Consider the following 20,851-nt stretch of genomic DNA (forward strand, 5'->3'; position numbering starts at 1 on the left):
TTAATTTGATGGATTTTTTACAGCCCTCTAGAGACGCGTTGTGATTCCATTAAGAATCGGAGTATTTCTTTTTGGATCAATAAACTCGACTTTTGTAGTATTGATCTATTTTATTTCATCTTATTCCTTCATTGAATACAATTATGATGCCCATCTAAGATTTTGTTCTTTCATACCCAATTGTGAAAGAATGCTGAGCATTGATTCGAACACGTATTTTGCGGTCTCAATATCTTCCATAAATGACCTGCTAGCGCCATTAGAGAGAGGAAACACATACGAGTGTATGTTAAATGTACTTTAAAAATTATTGATAAATGTAAATTTAAAATAGACATTTTTAAATTCAATATCAATCATTTAAAATTAACTTAGTAGCTAATATAACAAAACATTAAATACATATTTTTAAAATAGCATTAATATATTTGGTATCAAAATTGTTTTGTAAATATTTTGACTTCAATATTCCAAATCATACAAGTATAATATGGCGAGCAATCTGTTGCAAGAAACTATTTCGTTTCTTCGTGATATGGTAGAGAACTTCTCTGGCATTCATCAGTGCCTCGACAGTATTTTGCAAGATTACGATAATCTTGAGGCAGCTGTACATGGCGATAATATCTATGTCCACATCTTAACTACACGCATCATTGCTAAAAAGCGACTAGTTAAAAAGGGTATAAAATCTTGTATGAAAGAATCGGAAAGATGTTTGACAGTATTTACGCAAAGTGAAAGGGACGATTATATCAGTAGTCGTGAACTCAACCGACAGCTTCATAGTATGTCTATTGAAGTTAATCATGTTAATCGCTTATTGTCGATGGTTCGAAGCAGACAATCGTATTGGAGGGAACGAATTCGTGCAGCTCAACCAGTGGATTGAATATATGTGGGAGAGAAATGAGACTAAACAAAATTATAAACATAAAAAAAGATGACAACATTTAAACAGCGGATTTGCAAAACGTGGATCTGAGAAAACAACTATGAAATTGGTGAAATTATTTATTCCATCACGAGAGTGAAGAAAGTCTATTTGGTGTGGTTGAAGTGCAAGCAATTATACAATATTTAACAAAATTGATTTAAGGTTCTTACAGATAATAAATAAATTTAGAAGGCATTTGTGATTCAGATAAAATTTATTTCCTAAATGCGAAAATAAAAATATGAAAAAAATAAATAAATAAAATAGACATATAGATATATATATGTCTATGTATTGAATCGAAGTATTGCTAATATGAAAGAAGATTAAACAGAAGGGAAAAGAGTTTCTTTCAGAATGCTTCAGTTAAAATATATTTTAAGTAAAGATATAAAGGCATATTTTCAAAATTAAATACGATTAAATGTTGAGAGTAGTAAGGATTACATGCTGAGTACTTGGCTAAATATCCTATTGGAATTGTTCGAAGAAATGCATTCAGACGACTATGCAGTACACTACATTATTGTGTAGTCATAAATGCTGCAATATGGATCTGGTCCTATAGAAAGTTGAGAAAAAATTTAAAACCCTTGATGAAAGGGCTAGTAGCACAAATTCACAGACTGCATTGAATGTTGTGAAAAGTTTGATGAAGAAGTTGAAGGAACTGGTTCAAGACCTGATATTATAAATGCACCCACAAGTTGATTTGATTACTGTAATCAAGTGGCATAGTATATAGATTATTTAACTGTTTATTATTATGATTATTATTACTGTGATCAAGTGGCATAGTATATAGATTATTATAACTGTTGTATAGATTAGTGGACTTGTTGTAGGTAAGACTGTGTGCTGAAATAAAATATAAAGAAGATGTAAGAAGGTATATCTTATGGTATATAAGATATGAGATGTAAGAAAATATAGAAGAGAAGATATATATGAAGAGAATATTCAGATTTATTAAGAAATAAAACCACATGAAATAAGTAATCTACATGCAGCGAAAAAACGTAATTATAGAGGTGCCTGTAAAACATAAGATATGAAATATTAAAACGTGATGCATCCTATCCATGCGAAAGGATTTGAGACAATGGAGAAGAAAGTGATGATACTATTGAGCAAAGTTAGATTATTTTATGAAAGAACTCGTTTCAGAGAGCTATCTATCAATATAAGAATGAACAAGGTTGGCCTGATACACCAGCAAAGTTATTTGTATTACAAAGATGAATATTACGTTTTTAGATATATAAGAAATTTATGTGGCTTTTAAATATCTATAGATTATTCTTTCTTTCTATCGATTAATCTTTCCTAATCACGTTTACAAGTATTTAAGTTTTTTATTCATAACTATTACGAAAATAAATTAAAGTATCTATATCACTATTTCGATTAAACTACATAGTGATATTTTTGCCATAAAAGTAACTTCATTAATATTTCAATTAAATGAGATTATATATTTCCTAATATTTCCTGTGTGATCGAAGGGATCGAAGTTAAGATAATATTTAAAGCTTTAAACTGAACTAAGTGGTTAAAAGGGAACAACATCGGAATATAGAACCAAGGGGGAACTTTATTGATGTAAGGTAGCCTATTGTCTTCATAAACACTTTCTTCAGTATATTTTTAATTAAGTAACATTAAATCTTCTCAGATTTCTTATGTACAGACTCTTTGAACATAAGTTCATATAGATCAAAAAGAAATTATTGTACATATTAAAAAAGTTACGAATAAGAATTTCAATTTAATAATCAGTTAATTTTTTTTTTTTATAATTAATAATTAATTGAATCAAGAAAATGTCTTCAATTCTACAAACTGATATTTTTCATACTAAGAAGAAACATAAGATTTGTTTTAGATTTTTAAGCATTCTTAATTGTAACTTAATTAATAATTTTATTTTCGAACAAAACTATTTAATTTAAAAACGATATAATAAATATTATAGTATACAAATGGTAATAATTTACGAACGTATTCTTGACTAACTATTTAATATAAAGTTTTATAATTGTGTACATTAAGTTAAAAATACATTAATTTTATTCATAATACAATAATACAATATATATACTCGTATTTATATATGTTTTATATTAATAATATTTACTAATATACATATATTAACTAATAATAAATGAAAACATTCATGCCACAACTCGTTTTAAGTTAAATATTATATGAAAATTTATTTTTATAATTCAATGTTAGTATAAGTTATTTATTTTAATAGTAATAATAATAATTAATAGTAATAATATTATTATAATTATATAAATATTATAATATAAACATAACTCTTATAAAAGTAAATAATTTATTACGTATAATAATTGGACAGAGCATAATAGAACAGCTAATTAATTTTACATATCTTCCGTTTCTACAACACTTTCGTCGGTTTCATTTAAAATGCCACAATTTGAACCGAAGGTATCTAAACTTCTACCGGTACTATCAGTGCGCGCTTCAGCCGGCAAAGATGTCGAGGAATTATATAAGTGTGTATCGTACACCGAATCAACAGATCGGTTAGCCGATTGCGGTGCAGAGGTAAAAGTATTATAGTCTGGAAATTTTGGCATATTAATGCGTGTTCGCTGATTAGGTTTGGTCTCTTGTGGCAATGATGGTATACTGGACTCTAAGGTCTGTTGACTGCCAAGTGTGGCATAACTAAAAGAGGGTGGTACTATAAAGAAAAAATTTTTTTTAATTAATGTAGTTCAACACAACTAATTTGAGAAATATGTTAAATGTAAGAGCATTAAATTATTTAAAATTAAAATTAAATTAAACACTATTAATTGTAGAGAAATGACGATACTCAGAATTAAGACACATATTTTATATGTGAAACTAATATCTAAATAAAGAAATGATAATTTTTTGAAATTTAAGTTAATTTAACCATCGATTTCACGCTTCAATGGGTTCCTCGTCCTACACTATCTGCCTAAATCTTTTGTGAGACTAGATACAGACGGTTGGAGACAATCTGAGTGAAATATTAAACAGTAATTATTGATGGCTGTAGGCACACCAAACGATTCTACCTGAAATCAGTGGAAAGGTTCCTTATGGCTTTATGTTACAAGAATTGTTGAACACTAATTGATGCGATCACTGAACACACTACGTGTGTGTTCTTTTGTCTTAACCTTGCTGTCAACAGCTTAAGTCCACTTTGTTTGAAAGATGACAACACTGCCGAGCATATAATATGCTTCTGTATTGACCCCTTATGATTCAGACTTGAAATACCATAGTCTGACATCATAAGAAGGTCTTAAATCAGCTCTTTAAGGAAATTGATTAGAAATGTCAATAAGAAGTTGTTGTAATTATCGGAATGAGTTCCACAGTACAATGAATCTTCATGGTCTAAGTACTGTGATTCTTTCTATAATATATTCCCAAAGGTATTTTTTTTTTGGGTCTAAGTCTCACACGGTGGTTTTCAATGCTTTCCACTTAGAGAAACAAAAAAAGGACATAATTCCGAAATTTTATTCCTGATACATATTATAATTGAACTGTTGAGCTTAGTATAAGATTTCAGAAAAATCTTTCTATATTTTTATGAAGAGTTTTCTGTTACTCACCCAGCAATAGTTTATTATTGGTTGTGTTTTTATTTTGAATAAACAAACTTTTGCAAAAAAATAGTTAAAATATTATTAGCAACTTTTTCGCCTACATGAGTATTTGTAATAAATCATTAGCGAAGGGAAATGAGAAAGATTGGAAGGCTTTTCTTAATAAAATCACATACTATTAAAAGCATGTGGTATTATAAAAAATATATGGCATAATCTTCTGATATAAAGAATAAAATAATTTATTTCCAATTTAGTTCCAATTAATTTAAATTTATTTAGTGTAAATAAAATAAAAATATATAGAATAAAGCTCATTTAAATACAAAATACTTACAACAACTATCATAAGAAGGCGGATGATCATCAATATGCTCATCCTCATCTGTTATATTTCCATTGTCCACAATTTCGCCGGTTTCGCGTAATGCTAACAAGGCACGCCTTTGTGCTCGGCTGGTAGGCTGAGTAGTGACCGACTCATTTTCTGCCAGCAGTTGCAATGGCTCCGTGCCAATTACTACTGGCACCGATAAATCTGCATCGTAATGGCAACAGCCAGTTTTTAGCCTCACTTGCAATGTGTAATGCAAAAAGACGATGAAGTTCAAGTTTAACGTTGACCTTGGTGTATCGGAGGGTACACATATTTTGCCCTCATATAGTCGTTTCGTTAGACGTAGGGTGCTTTCACTGTATTGACTCCTGACCAATGTTCTTGTATGGAAATTTCTTTTTAATGGTTTGTGTGCCAAAAAGACAAAATGTTGCTTTAATTTTGCCTCCACACTGATTATGTCGTAATGTGGCGATTGATTGTCAATTTCTACGAAAAATGGTATCTCTTGCATGGGAACAAAACCAGAATATGGCAGTATAAGTTGAACACAAATAGGACCCGATTTGCATGGCCAATTGCAAAAATATTTGACACTCTCATCTCTTATCGGAAGCTGTTGTTAAAAATGTTTGAAGCATTAAAAATTATGTTAAGTGGTTTATTTTTTTTAATAATTGTTTTTTTTTTAATATTGATTTTTGTTATAATTTGTTAAATATTTTTATAGATCTTTCAAAACATTTTATCGAGTTATACTCGTAAAATAATTTAAGTAGTAATTGTGTTTAAACCAGAAATTATTGTTTGATGAATAGTCAATTTTAGTGCACGAATATAGCACATAAATTTTTAATAAAGATGTTATGTCTAGTAAGAATATCGCAGTCATTTATTTATTGATATCAACTTTGTGATATATTTTTATTTATATTTCGCAAGTAAATTTCTTTGATATATAGTAATAAATATATATATTCTATAATTATATATTATAGTACAATTATAATAATTATAGTATATTATATGTATGTATTATATTATATGTATAGCTTAAATTAAGTTAAAATAATTGTGTTTTTAGTGTTTATATACTAATGTCTATTCAAGTCTTAGATATAAGACACTAATTGGCCAACTGAGAGTATTTAAATGTGGAATTACTGACAATAATATCAAATTATAAAGAAATTGGTATTGGGAATGATACAAACAGTTTAATATGAATTATCAAATGTGTGTTTTTTATATATACTCAAACCAAAACACATTTTAATATATAAAAAATAAAAACATTGCTTAACAAATTAATCATGATGTCTATTTCATTCCAGCATTGTGTAACTGATATAACGGGTGTTTTCTTAGCTGTATGAGAACTATCGATATCAGTAACTATGATTTGACAGCTGAGAATGTCAAATTGTGTTGCCATTACTGTTAAGTATGGTTTGGCAAGACATCATGAATCATTTAACGCTAGAACAACGTTTCCAAATTGTAGAAACTTACTTATTTAGAGCTTAGTAATAAAGCTCATAAAGCCAATAAGCAAAATTGCCGTATTAATCCATAAGCCGTTAACGAATCATCATTACATCCATTAAAATTGACTGTTTGGTGCAATTAACACGCTGACGGCAGCATCGGTTCTTATTTCTCTCGATATGAGGAAGAAGCTGCCGTTACGGTGAATGGCGAACACTATTGAGCCCTTTTGACCGAATTTTTGTCAACAATTACCAAAAATTAATCAATTATACATTGACGACATTTAGTTCCAACAAGATGACACAACTTGTTATAAAGCGCGCTTAACAATGGATTTATTGCAAAATCTATTTGGTTACAACTTTATATCCAGAAGTTCGTCTGTTCACTGGTCCACTGATTTGTCCGATTTACTGCCTCTCGATTACTTTTTGTGGGATTATGTTAAGTCAGTGATTTATGCTGACAAACCCTACCAATTCTTGAAGCAACGGAAGCCAATGTTCATGCCACCATTGACGCTATACGACCATATTTATTGCAAAAAATAGTCAAAAATTGGACTGAATGAATGGACTATGTAACTCCTACATAGTTACATAGTATCCAGGAAATAATATTCAAAAAATAAATGTCTGGAAATTATCTACAAGATTATAATAAAAAACATTTTAATGCAACATTATTTCTGGCTTGTATTATCATTTTCAGTTCCCGCTATTAGACGAATATAAACTCCGTTTAAATTTTATTTAAAATTGAATCGAGTATTTTCTTTATATAACACTAAAAAAAAAATATTTTAGTCTATCCTGTATTTCATACTAAATGTTTCAAAAATAATTTTAAAAATAAAAACACTATCATCATTATCGTTATCTCAATGATCATTATTAACATCATCATTATCATCCTTGGTATATTTAAAAGTCTGTCGCACGATAGCACGCCCCAGCTATCTTAAATTTTATGAATACATCTAGTTTACAAAACCTATTTATCCACTTATTTATTTATTTTTTTTTTAAATAATTAGTAATTAGTAATTAGTTAACAAAAAAAACCTAGTATTATGACTTCCAAAAAAATTTTATATTATATTTATATAATTATAATATATTTCATTTTTCAATGAAATGAAATTAATGAAATTTAATTTTGTTAATGAAATTTTGGCTAACCATTTTACACAGTTTACACACACACCTATACGTATTTATGTATAATTTATTTTAAAAGTAATACTTACCGCAAATTCCGGTGAATGGTTTAAGTTTAAATTCTGCAATACAATTATGGGTTTGCGAAAAACTTCATCAAAACTCCAAGGTTTTTCAATTGTTAAGGAAATACTATAGGCAATATAGCCAAATGGTCCTTTGCAACTTGACGGACTGTCCTCGGGGATACGCAGTGTTAAGGCATAAATATGGGTGCCAGCACGAAAATCTGGACTACTAAGTACATTAGTGCGGGTGTATAAATATTGTTGATGTCCATAATAACTCGTCTCATTTTTACCACTAATGGACCACTGCACTTTGGCCTCACCCTCAAATGTTACGTACACCGCTGAACAAAGAAAAGATAATTGCCGAAAGCAGTTAGAAACCTCTCAGAGTGACAATATTAAATAGAATTCAATACACAATAGAAATGAGTCGTGTTTACTTTTTGCCAACCATTACCTACCATTAACACGTTTCGTTTTGTTCGTTGAAAGTAAAATTCGTCCTTTCACATATTCGCCACTATTATACACTAAATTAAGGCGATCTAATTGAAATTCACAAGTTGTGGGCATTTTTGTTACATTTACAGTTAACTTAATTAATTATTTAGAATTTAGAATTTATTTAATTTTCTTAAATATATTTTCTCTTCAAAATCATTTGCACGCACGCAGCTTCCATTTTGTTATGCTTCTTATACCAAACAGAATTTTTTCAACCCAATTTTCAAATCAATAAATTGGCGCCATAAATACTGAAGCTGTTCAAATGTGTAGCAGTTATCCTGCATATCCTTTGTTTTGAGCTTTTACGCTTATGTTTTGAACTTTGAAGTTCTAATAGTGTTTTCTTATATCGTCTTTTAATGGCAGCTTCACATGTGGTATCATGTTTACTCGTCCTTCCATGACTGCCATTTATACATGATACAATTTTTAGACAACTATGGTCGTCTAATGAATGGGGCGTTGTCCTCTGCTATATTAAGTTTAATTTACGGCTTTAGTCAATTTAAATGAAATTCAATGTAAATTGAATTCAATTAAAATTTATTTTAATTGAAATTTTAACCTTAACAACATTATTAGCCAAAGTTCGTTAAAAATTTACTTGAAAATTCTCTCTGTGCTGAAATATTTTTCGATTTTTATATATAAAATGTTTTTATATTAGGTATACGTAAAACGCCGAAAACTTATACAGTCTGTTTATCTAAAACTACGGAAGCTGCAGGAAGTAAAAAGTACCGGGGTCAAATAAACACTTCTTATGCGAAGTCCCAAGTTCGGCCAGATTAAGACATTTCACTATGGCATTTCGAGTATGTCTTAATGCAGCAGATGTGTGATTTGTTAAGATTAAAACATTATTTAAGAGAAAGCTATATAATCAACACAAATAATAATTTTTTGAATATTTTTTTTAGTGAAAAAAATCAAATAAACCAAGAGGTAACAGAACCGGCTGTTATCATCCCAAAGTCAATATTTTATATATTCATAAATATTGCTTAATGTCATAGAATAGTGCAAATATTTATTCATTTTCGTATATTTGAATGATTAGTTAATTTGTATTCCAGTTAAAATAACAGTTATTTAATATTTTGGTACATAACATTCATTCATTTATTATATATATTGCAATTATATGACGCAATTCTAATTTCTTGTCCACTTCCATTTGACAATAAATTTTATAGAAGTCAATTTTATTATTTTTATAAAACTTTTTTCATGATGAAATATGTCACTATTGCTTAGTTTTCAATATATCGGGTGTTAGAGTTAAAAATGTTCACATGAAAATCACTGACAATAAGAAAATGCATCATAGCGCTATAGCTTCACAATGATGAACTGTGGGCTTAAACTAATGATGCCCGGTGTTATAAAAAGGCTCTATAAATTGGTGGAAAAACATAAGAAACTAACAGAATACCTTCCCTTATAAGTAACATCTACTGTTTGACTTTTATTGCATACATTAAACCTAATGAAAGATAAAGTATATGTTTTTTAATGAAACTTGAAGCAGCTTTAGATTGGTTATCCCAAACGGCTTATATGTCGAAATTTAACAATACCATAAATGATAATGCCTGAAATCGTTAAAATTCTTGGAATCAATATACAGCAACACAATAGTGTTAAATGTTTTATTCAGTCTGATCTTTAAACAGACTGAAATGCGATAGAAATAACTCCATTCTCCGACTCCCATTTTGATATCATTAAGACTTTATATGGCATAAAACAAAGCTTTATTATGTCACTGGTACTATTTACATTTTTCAAAAATGACATAAATGAATTCATAGTCTATAGACTAACTATAGAAGGCTAAAATGCAAAACTTCAAATAACTTAAGACTTTCCATTGTTAGTGAATTTAAATATATTTTAAGTTGAGCAACTCTTTTAGACACTATAGAAATAGTTGAGTACCCCTTAATCTCAGAGTGTTTTATCTCCAATGTACTATACTACTAAATACATACATTATATAACACCCTATTCAATTATATTTTAAAATGTTTAACACATCTTTTTTTTCAGGCATTATGTTATATTCTCTATTCGGAACTATTACTTTCCTATATCTTTTAAGTATTTCGCAGATGGCATGGTAACGACGAGGTAAGTACAAGATTATTATTATATAATTGATATATCATTGTATTTATTAATTTAAAACTGGTGACTTGTAAATATTCTTTTTATTACTTAAAATATATTAACAGTATATCATCTTTTGTCAGATTTCTTCATCTGACTCTAGAGGTGATATTAAAATTTACACCGAGTTTCTAACAAGACACTGCTGGTTGAAACACCATGTCAACAAACTTGGCTAGAATATCATTGTATGTTGGTGGGACACTCATCCGCCTTGAGAATAGACTCGTAGCCCTATATAACATATGAAACCAAAAAATCATGTAAAGTATTAGCATTCGTTAAAAGTTAAGAGATCGGTTATATTACTGGGAATGCTGTTTCAAAAAATCTACTTTGCAATACATTATTTATTCTCTTTGATATGATTCTGATATCTGATATATATTTCAAATATATTCAATATATAAAATTGAATATAAATGAATAAAAATAAATTTGTTCAATCAGTTAGTAGAACTATTTCTACAATATTCTTGGATTTTGGATTTGAGAGCACAACAAGTTTTGAATAGTTTTTATATTTAGAATATTTATTTATATATATATTTCATAAGCTTAAAAAAGATAAAAATAATAACAGTAATAATACAATTATATAGTTTTGATATATACTTATTTTTAAATACTGAATGTTTTTATACTATATACTTGAGTAATCGATTTGTATATGAAGATTCACTGAATATCGTTACGATATTGTCATCTGAAACTCCATCTTTTGTACATTTCTTATCAAGAACATACTGCTTAGGTATAATCTCCAACTCCCCCAGCTCGTTGTTTAAATTCTTACTTTCGGATATAGTGGCTGCTATTTAAAATACAAACAAAAAAAGAAAAAAAAAAGATTAGGATTATCATAGTACATATATAGTTTTATATTTTATTGTATTTTTATAAAACATTAAAAAATATTTAAAATATTTAAATATTTATTTTAGGAGAAAGATTATTTTTATTTCAGGTACTTTAAAAGTCTTTTCTTGATAAATTTATTTATCCACCGCGGTTATATATACCTACATGTATTATATTTAAACTGCATAACATTAAGTACTTAATAACTGTAATAAATGCTAATACAACCTATTAAGTCTATTAAAATGAATGCATTGAGTGTCTTTGATTAAATTTTGAGTTTTCATTATATTTATTGAGATAATTTAGATAAATTATTAATCTTAATGACATGGACTGTTATGTCAACGTAAAAAGCAAATTAGGTCCTCAAAAAGACAATTTAGAAAGCAATAAGATAGCGTTTCTTCAAAAAAGAAGCCAAACAATCCACTCCTAAACAGTTAAAACCGTCTTCAATTTACCTGCAAGAACTTATATCCAACATCCTAAATTGTCTCATTGGGAACAATACTGTCTATAGTGCTACTTTAACCAGAGACTATATATATAAAGCTAAAATCCAAATTGACTCCGAAAGTCAGAGATATAATAAAATATTTTTATGATAACAAAAATTTTTCACAATTTTTTGGTCAAGGAAATTTTCAGTGTTGGAACAGAAACAAATACAGTCAACAAATCCCGTATCACAATGATTGGTTATGGCCAAATTTCTGCTTGTAACCGGTAAGCTTAAAAAGAGGGAAGTCTTATCTACTTTGCAGTACTAAATCCACCGTAGAATTACCGTTGGAGAGACCCACAAACAAAATGGTTTACTGCAATGCACAATATGCCAAGAATACGGCCATATGAACACTTATTTTACTTTACTGTAGAAAGTGTTGCATGTGACAAACTTGACCAGAGTTCCAAATGTAATAAAAAAGAATTAAAGAATGCAAACTTTAAAAATTGCATTTGTAGTAACTTAACTGCAAATAACACCGCAAACCAGCGGTGTTCCAGAGACTATAGGAACACAGGTGAACTCTTCAGGTTTGCCTTACGCAAACCAGCAAGAGATACATTAATTAACTTACTTAGATTGGATAGTAGTTCCACAGTTCCACAATATAATGGATTGGTTTGGTTACTTATGTTATAGAACTCAGCTTTAAGTAGGGTAATTTGAAGATTTCAGTGGTTACTCTTATGTAAAATATGTTATGTATATATTATATCTTTATATCTTAATAACTCTTTAGTGAATATCAACATGTCAAACACTAGTATGACCTAATAGCTGGGTATTCTAATATTCAAAAGTACTTTGAACTTTAAGCATAGGCTCAATCTATGTAATTAGTGTCATTTGAAAGTTTGAAGCTTTATTTGTAGTTTTTCACTAACCCACCGTCGTCGAATGTCTAGCTGATTAAATAGGAACCAAGCTAAATATTTCTTCAAGCAATTGGCCTCAGATAAAATAAATATATAACTGTTATTTAGCATTAATAAATTGGCAAATAAATACTAGAAAATAATATTAAGATAATCAGTTGTTACTTTAAAGGTTTACATGTAAATATTAATCTCTACTTATAAATAATTAATCGGAATAAATAATTGATTTAAATATGTTATTAGTTATTTATACAGTTTTGGAAGTTCCTTTTTTTAAGCTCGCTGGCAAGAAAAACAAATATCACTCTACAATAAACAATAGTCATTATTTTCTGTTGTGTCGAAATATTAATAAATCATTAATAATAATGAACAATTTTTTTTTACATTAAGTGCAATTTAAAATTTATTTTTAAAAACAAATACTATTGTCACAACTCTGTTTCTGCTTTATCTTGAAAAATATCAACACGACTTCAAATGTATGAAACACTAGTTTCGTGAGTTAATATATACTACATATAGTTATATATCATGTACCCAACTATAGATGTATATCGAATAGTTGAATTACATGTATGTATATATTTACTTACCTAAGTTATCATAGCAGAAGTGTGCACTATTAAACTGCTCTTTAACTTCATATTCCAGAGGAATTGTTCCAATAATTATAGGTAAAACTAATTTCTGCAATACCATCCTTTTCGAATTCAGTACAATTGCTTCCAGATAATAAGAAACTTGTACGAGATCATCTAATTTTTGGTTGCTTACTGAAATAGTTAACGGCACACACACTCTTCCCATATTTAATTTATGAGAACAAAGACCCGTCTTCTCCATTGTAATACTATTCAATACTCTAACGTTTTCTTTTACTTTTACTGTTGGACTTAAACTTCTACATGTGGTTTTTTCACATAAATTTACGATAATTCTATTTTCTATTCTAAGTTTTGTGAACTTCAGTTCAAAGTCAACAATTTGCCCAGGCACGTAGCCACTGCGTGGTATGGTAAAGCTGAGACCATCTCCGAAAGCTGTTTTTGGCTAAAAAATAATAGAAATGATAAAAACAGACAAGGTATGAAAAATAATTTCATTCAGATTGTTTGTTTGATATATACTTCTACCATATGTGAGTGCATGAATAATTAGCTATTAATATTGGTAGACAATAATATAATGAATTTTAATTATATGATGTACTCCATACCAGTATTTGTAAATGGCATATAGTGGATATTTGTTATGTTGTGTAATTTTTTATGATAAAAACATTTTTAACAAAATTTTTAAATAAATATATTATTATTTCTATATTTATATATTAAATTTGTTTATTGTTATTACACATGATTTTATATTTAATCTTACCTCATTTAATTTGCCGTGCATGTTCAAATCGCTTTCGTTTCTGATTACGATACGTTCATGAAAAATTTTATTAAATTTTGATTTGCGTTTCAGAATCAAATTAAGTTCATAACTAATTTCGCCGTATTTGTGTTTGCATGTCGCTGGTACCTCACTGGGTATGGTGAACTCGAAGTCTCTGGTATATTTGCTATAGCGGTTAAGGGCAATATTTTCATCGAATTTTATAATTTGTTTGAGAAGATTTTGCTTTCCTTGATAACAAATTATATTATCGCAATCATTGCTGTCATTATGCTCGACACTTGTTGGTTTTGATGGTTCGCTCCATTTTACATTGATGAAACCTTTAAGTTCTATAAATATATCTGGAAATAAAATAAATAATCTATTAAGTAAACAACAAAATAAATAATAATTCATTAGGTTGATTTTATTTTTCGGTGTGCCGAAGAGTTTGAACAGTAGTAAAGAAGTAACAACAAAAATTTGATTAATAATTATTTTTATTTTAATAATAATTTTATTCCAGTAATAGTTATTTTCATTAAAAGCATCTTATAAATACTTTAGTAGGGTCCATTTAGAGTCCATTTAATTAATTATTTATTAGTGAAGTGATATTTAATTGAAATATCTTGAACGAAATAAATGTTTTACCTAAATGCAAATACAATTATTTTCTTTCATTCCAATGAGACACAATATACTGCCATTTTGTCAGAATATAAGAAACTAGAATAAGAAACTAGAATGGTTCGAATAGTAAAGAAGAAACAATAACAAAAATTTGATTAATTAATTGAAATTTGGCTGACCATGCAACCCTGTTTCGAGCATTGACAAGTAGTCATTATTAGTGATATTCGATTTTTTTATTGTTTAGTTTATATTCCGTAAATAATTTGTTGGACTCTTTCTTCTTTTTTTTTTTTAAATAAACTGAATAATAAATTTTAAGTATACAAATAGATCCTAACAAAAGTAAATTATTCTCAAAATTTTATTTTTATTTTAAACGGTACATATGTTATCGTTTTTAAAATAAAATATTATTTTTTAATATCTTATATATAAAATTAACATTGTCAAAATGTTAGTTACCGTACTCCTCCGAAACGGCTTTACCGATTTTTACCAAATTTTATATGCGTATTCAGTAGGTCTGGGAATCGGCTACTATCTATTTTTCATACCGCTAAAGTGATTAGGGTGTCCCTATCCAGCAAAAATATCTTTATTCCTTTAATAAAAATTTTTTTATTTTTTTGACATAAATTTTTTTATATTTTTGAAAAAGAAAACTTGCTATGATATGAAAAGTTGTTGTCTATGAAAATACTGAATTCATAAAACTGCCCCCTAATTTCTGCAATATCGTTGATTCCCGTATTTCCAGATGTACACATACAATACATAAATCATGGGTGGCTGGCAGAAAGAGCCATTAGCAGCAAAAAAAAACGTGGACGTTGATGAATTAAACTTCAAGATAAAACAGACATTGCCAGGCGACTTAATATCATACAAATCGATCGATACAGTTTGTGATACCAACGAAATTGTAAACTATCCAGCAGAGTTTTTAAACCTACTGGATTTGCCAGGCATGCCACCACACATTTTACGACTGAAAGTTGGATCACCGATTATTTTACTTCGGAATTTGAACCCACCACGGCTATGCAATAATACGCGATTGGTAATTAAAAAATTGATGAAAAACATTATCGAAGGCACCATTTTGAATGGCAAGTTTCGAAACGAAAAAGTTTTATTGCCAGGAATTCCAATGATTCTCACAGACAAGCCAATTTAATTCAAACGCGTTCAATTTCCTATTAGATTGGCATTTGCAAAGACCATCAATAAGTCACAAGGCCAAACGATGTCTGTTTGCGGTCTTATATATAAAATTTTCATGTCACAATGTTAGTTACCGTACTCCTCCGAAACGGCTTTACCGATATTTACCAAATTTTATATGCTTATTCAGTAGGTATGAGAATCGGCTACTATCTATTTTTCATACCGCTAAAGTGATTAGGGAGTCCCTATCCAGCAAAAATATCCTTATTGCTTTAACAAAAAATTTTTTTATTTTTTTCACATAAATTTTATTTATATTTTTGAAAAAGAAAAATTTTTTTCTTAATATTTTATGTAACTACGCCAACAAGTACATCGAGCATTTACATCCACTTCGTTTCTTCGTCTTCGCCTTGCATGGCAGATGGAAAATGTACTAAAAATTTTTCTAAAGATTTCACTAATGATACTATAACAAATACCGACGGATATCCAATATATCGTCGAAAAAATCCCGATAATGGGGACAATGGCGGGTGGTGCCGTATTCGCCTCTGCTAAGCAAGACATACAATGCTCATATAAATGTTGAGTTTTGCAGTTCTGTGAAGAGCATCAAATATATAAGTATGTCCATAAAGGCATTGATATGGCTGTGTTTAGAGTAGAAAATACTAATGTAAATGCTCCTCCAATGAACAAAACCGGTGAAATTACGCTCTACCAAATTGGTCGGTACATCAGCTCCAATGAAGCTGCTTGGCGTGTCTTCGGTTTTCTAATTCATGAACGGGATCCAGCAGCTGTTCGTTCAGTTAGCAGTCCATCTTGAAAAAGGTCAGCGTGTATTTTTCACGAACGAGACAGTGATTGATCGTGGTACAAATCCACCTAAATCTACACTCACTGCATTTTTTGAATTGTGTAATAGTACGGATGATTTTGGTGCCTTTGCAAGAACATTACTCTATTCACAAGTACCACGCTATTTCACATGGGCTCAAACAAAAAAATGGATGCCCCGCAAGCAAGTTTCAACAGTTGATGCATGTCTCAATTTATTTAAATCGAACGCTTATTTACAGTTAATCCAAGACACACTGAGTGCTTTTATCTTCGACTGTTGTTGGTTAATGTAACTGGCTCATTATCATTATTATTATTTACAGTTAATCCAAAACAATTTAAATTTGAAGATACAACAGTTGTTGCCAGGGAACTTGGTATCATACAAATCTATTGATTTCAAATTAATAATTTAATTAATAAACTATAATATCTTAAAAATAATATTGTTTGGCGTTTGTTATTTTTATTTTCCTTTTCGTTCATAGCGCTCCATGCCTATTTCATGCATATTTCACCACATACTTACACACTTATAATAAGTAAGTTACTTTTTGTCTACACTAGAATTTATCTAGAAACTAGAAATAATTTATAAGGCAAAACAACGTTTGTCGGGTTATCTAGTATTATATAAAAATAAATTATTTTAAATTATTATTTTTATAAAAAAACAAATGGAGCCCCAAGGGCCACTTTTTCCAGTTATGGAAAAAGGGTTTTTCATATCATAAATTATGTGGTGACTATTTATTCCGAGACAAGTGAAAAATTGTTTGTACTGGCCTTACTTTCAAAGTTAATCAAGATGCGGCGTGTTGAAAGAAAGTCCAGAAAAAAAATCAGCAGTCATTTAAATTACTATATAATAAAAATTATTAATTGTAATTAAATATATAATTCCATAAAAGTGGTTTTGTCGAAAGTTACATGTCAGAAATATTGATTTATTGTTATCACCCAAAAGCAGACCCCAGTAAAAATAGTTAAAAATATAAATTAATTAGGAAGTGGCCAAGGCTGATTGCTCATTTAAAATGATATATGGATTATCATCGATAGTCTTTTTTGGGGAACTTAGATTTGAATATAAAATATTTAATTTATTGTTAAATCGTAAAGTATTAATTATTTATTATTAGTTATTAAAAACTATTGTAAAAGAAAAAATTGTAAATACTATAAATAACAGCCTTATGTTATATGTTTCCAAGAGCAGTTATATTAACACTCCGCTCTGAGATAGACGTTATAGATACTTCAAAACTCCAATGGAAGGTATATTGAATACTATATAATAATAAACACTAAAATAAGAATTAATTAGGCTTTTATTTTAATCACTTAAATCTTTTTATTATTATGTTGAGGCTAGTTGAGTCAATGCACCTGAGCACTTTTACTCTTTAGTAATTGCGAGGTTTCTTCAAAACCCCTCTTTGCACCTTGGCTAGATTATTCTTTATCACTTCATCAGACTAATTGACCTCAGATCTGCATACCTCCCCGAGGAGCCTGTAACCATTCTGAGATTTGATTGTTATTAATAACAATAATAAATTTATTTGCTTTAAATAATATTATTAATTAAAAATATACATATTGAATATAATATATTGAGTATAATATATTCAAAATATTGGAATTCTTTTTATTATAATATTGTATTATATAAAAACAAGAAAAAAATATTGAAATTAATAAAAATAATAATACTTGGACAGTCTGTTTCACAGTTAATCTCAAAAATTTTTTTTAGATGGATATGAACAATTAACAATTATTGTGTACATTTTTTTTAGGAAAATAAAATATTATTTACAGATGTAATGCAGATAATGTAACATGCTCTTATTATATCATATATAAAATAATGTATAATAATTAAAATAAATAAAATAAGCAAACAATTTTTGTCTGCCATTTTAACTGTGATAAAAGAAGCATTTAACCCAATTTACTTCACAAAAGTTTTGTTAATTTGAATTGAATGAATTAAATGAAAATGTTTATAAGTCAATTATACCCCTACACACGTACTCGTTCGAGTATGACAACATTTTTATTTCTACTGTTTTTTGTTTATTAATTTTAATGAATGGTTTTCATAAACGTTTTTAATTTTTAATTATTAATTTTTTTTTTTTGCGAAAGAAGTTAACTTGTTTCTTTCAATTTTTTTGACATTTTCTTTTTTTAATGAAACAAAATTGCTGTTTTTATTTAAAAAAATATATATGTATACATATACATAATGCTAAAACGTGTGAACGTATGTACACTACATAAATATAATATTTTGTTCATTTAAAATGACAGTTTTATGTGCTTTTTATTTTGTTTATTACTTTATTATTTTTTTTTCGTTATTTTTTAAAGTTGTTTACATTTTCTTTAATAACAATAAAATAAACCAAAAAAAAATGAACAAATTATTTCAAGTTTGCGAGCAAACTCTTATGGACTGGATTTCGTAATGTTTATGCGAATGGACCTACAGTGCAATGGACCTCAATGTTCTAAAAGCTGCAAATGATTCGACGAAGAGATTTTTATTAGAAACTTTAAAAACACTATACATATTGCTTTTTCTTATTATATTATATGCATACATACATATGAGGGTTGATTAAGCGAGCTAAAATTATTATTCATTATAATTTGTTGTCGAAGTAATTAATTATTATTAAATTAATCCGTATTTAAAATTTAATACGTTATATTATAAATTATTTTTGACGTTAAATTCAATATAATTAAATCTGTTAATAACTGCTCGCTTAATTAATTATTTTATATGGAGGCGATATGACAAGGTCAACCAAACTAATTTATTGTCGCACTTGATATAACTGAACTTTCAAAGATCCTCTTTACGATATCTCGTTTAATTTGATTTGTTGACCACTGAAAAAATTACAGACCACCAGGCAAACAACATGTCAGAAAGTTGTTTATTCAGACAGACAAGCCATCAGACCCTCAACGAATCATGTTCTTTGCTAAAATAAATTTATGGTAACCATATTCATCTAAAACCATCTATTAGTACAACTTTCAACGTTGTAATAGTGTCATTTTAGAACAAAGAGAGAACTTGTCAGACGAATAAAATTGATAATATTAAATTTACTATTAAATGACGATAAAAGTACTTTTTTCGAATTACTACTATACTATCTACTACAATGGAAAACTAGATTAGACATTAGATGAAACTTGAAATAAGATGCAGTGATCATCGAGATACGATTCGTAAGTTGTTTCTTACAAGTCAAAAAAAAAAATTTTGCATCACTGTTATTGTTTACAAGAAAATATATTTATCTTAAAGTGTACACCAACATATATAAGATGAGATATATCAGAACAAAAGGAAAAAATGAACAGTAAAACGTAAAATTAGAATACAAAATTATAAAGTTGAGAACGCTAACACAACGACCTAGACATCCGTTGTGCCCCCTACATAGACAAGAGTGTTTCTCTTGTTGTTGTGACTCGCTGGGACCTGGTTGTGAAGTCATTTTGGGAGGTGTCGAACGACACTTGGTTGTCGATGACGACGAGTAGTTCTAGGACGTAAACCCGGAAGTTAGTGGAACTATCTTCTCTTCGTCCAACATGCTTAATAAATTGTAGTATTGAACTTATTTAAACCATATAATTGGTGTGTACAACTGTAGTAATGTATCATTATTAATAAGTTTGGTGATGTGGCGCCTTGACCTATAGATCAATTGTGCCCCTTATATAGACTTATTGTGTTTTTTTAAGTATAATTTTTTACAATTTCATAATTCTACAATATGGATTGATATTATTTCACAGAAATTAATATCTTTCTCTAATATAAGATATTCATTCAAATTTTTTGTCAGTTTGAACATCAGTGCCTTGCAGACTATCAATATGAGTTTTGCTGTCTAATGCTTTTTGGTAAAAGTTACATTAGAGTAAAATTTCCAGCTTCGTATTAGGTTAACTACAAAAACAAACTAATACTATCACTGATAATGGCTACTGAGTACACTTATACCATATGTTTCAACCAAAACTCCGATTAAAAAAAACAGTAAAAATAGAAAAATAAAAACGATATAGTAATCTTAGAAAATCACTATACGAGACCACAGATTAGTGTATTAATTGCAAATTATTAGAAAAAACTAAATTGGAAAATTCTGCACTCTCACCGTATTCACTAGACATTGCTCTATCACATTACTATTTATTAAATAAATTGATTAAAGATTATAGGATTA

At 28.5% G+C, this 20,851-nt stretch overlaps 2 protein-coding genes across 6 annotated transcripts in view; both read right to left on the reverse strand.

The window, feature by feature from the left end:
- Positions 1-3,312: 3,312 nt before the first annotated feature.
- Positions 3,313-8,195, reverse strand: LOC119686250 (arrestin domain-containing protein 3). Its single transcript, XM_038100774.1, has 4 exons — positions 8,084-8,195; positions 7,641-7,963; positions 4,901-5,516; positions 3,313-3,656 (listed from the first exon to the last, which is right to left on the reverse strand). The coding sequence occupies exons 1-4, from the start codon at positions 8,193-8,195 to the stop codon at positions 3,331-3,333; spliced, it is 1,377 nt and encodes a 458-aa protein (XP_037956702.1). The 3' UTR covers positions 3,313-3,330.
- A 2,720-nt stretch (positions 8,196-10,915) lies between these two features.
- LOC119686252 (arrestin domain-containing protein 3) overlaps positions 10,916-20,851 on the reverse strand; it is a 51,919-nt gene continuing 41,983 nt past the window's right edge. For 3 of the 5 annotated variants that reach the window (XM_038100780.1, XM_038100779.1, XM_038100781.1), the window contains 3 exons: positions 13,932-14,287; positions 13,148-13,604; positions 10,916-11,115 (listed from right to left, as the gene is read on the reverse strand). In XM_038100780.1, coding sequence (XP_037956708.1) covers positions 10,940-11,115; positions 13,148-13,604; positions 13,932-14,287 — 989 coding nt within the window. In that variant the 3' untranslated portion in view covers positions 10,916-10,939. Of the gene's footprint in view, positions 11,116-13,147; positions 13,605-13,931; positions 14,300-20,851 lie in introns of all 5 variants that reach the window. The other 2 variants (XM_038100778.1, XM_038100777.1) reach the window with 2 other exon arrangements.

The sequence above is a fragment of the Teleopsis dalmanni genome, chromosome 2 (assembly GCF_002237135.1).
Source record: "Teleopsis dalmanni isolate 2A chromosome 2, ASM223713v2, whole genome shotgun sequence".
Lineage (NCBI taxonomy): Eukaryota > Metazoa > Arthropoda > Insecta > Diptera > Diopsidae > Teleopsis > Teleopsis dalmanni.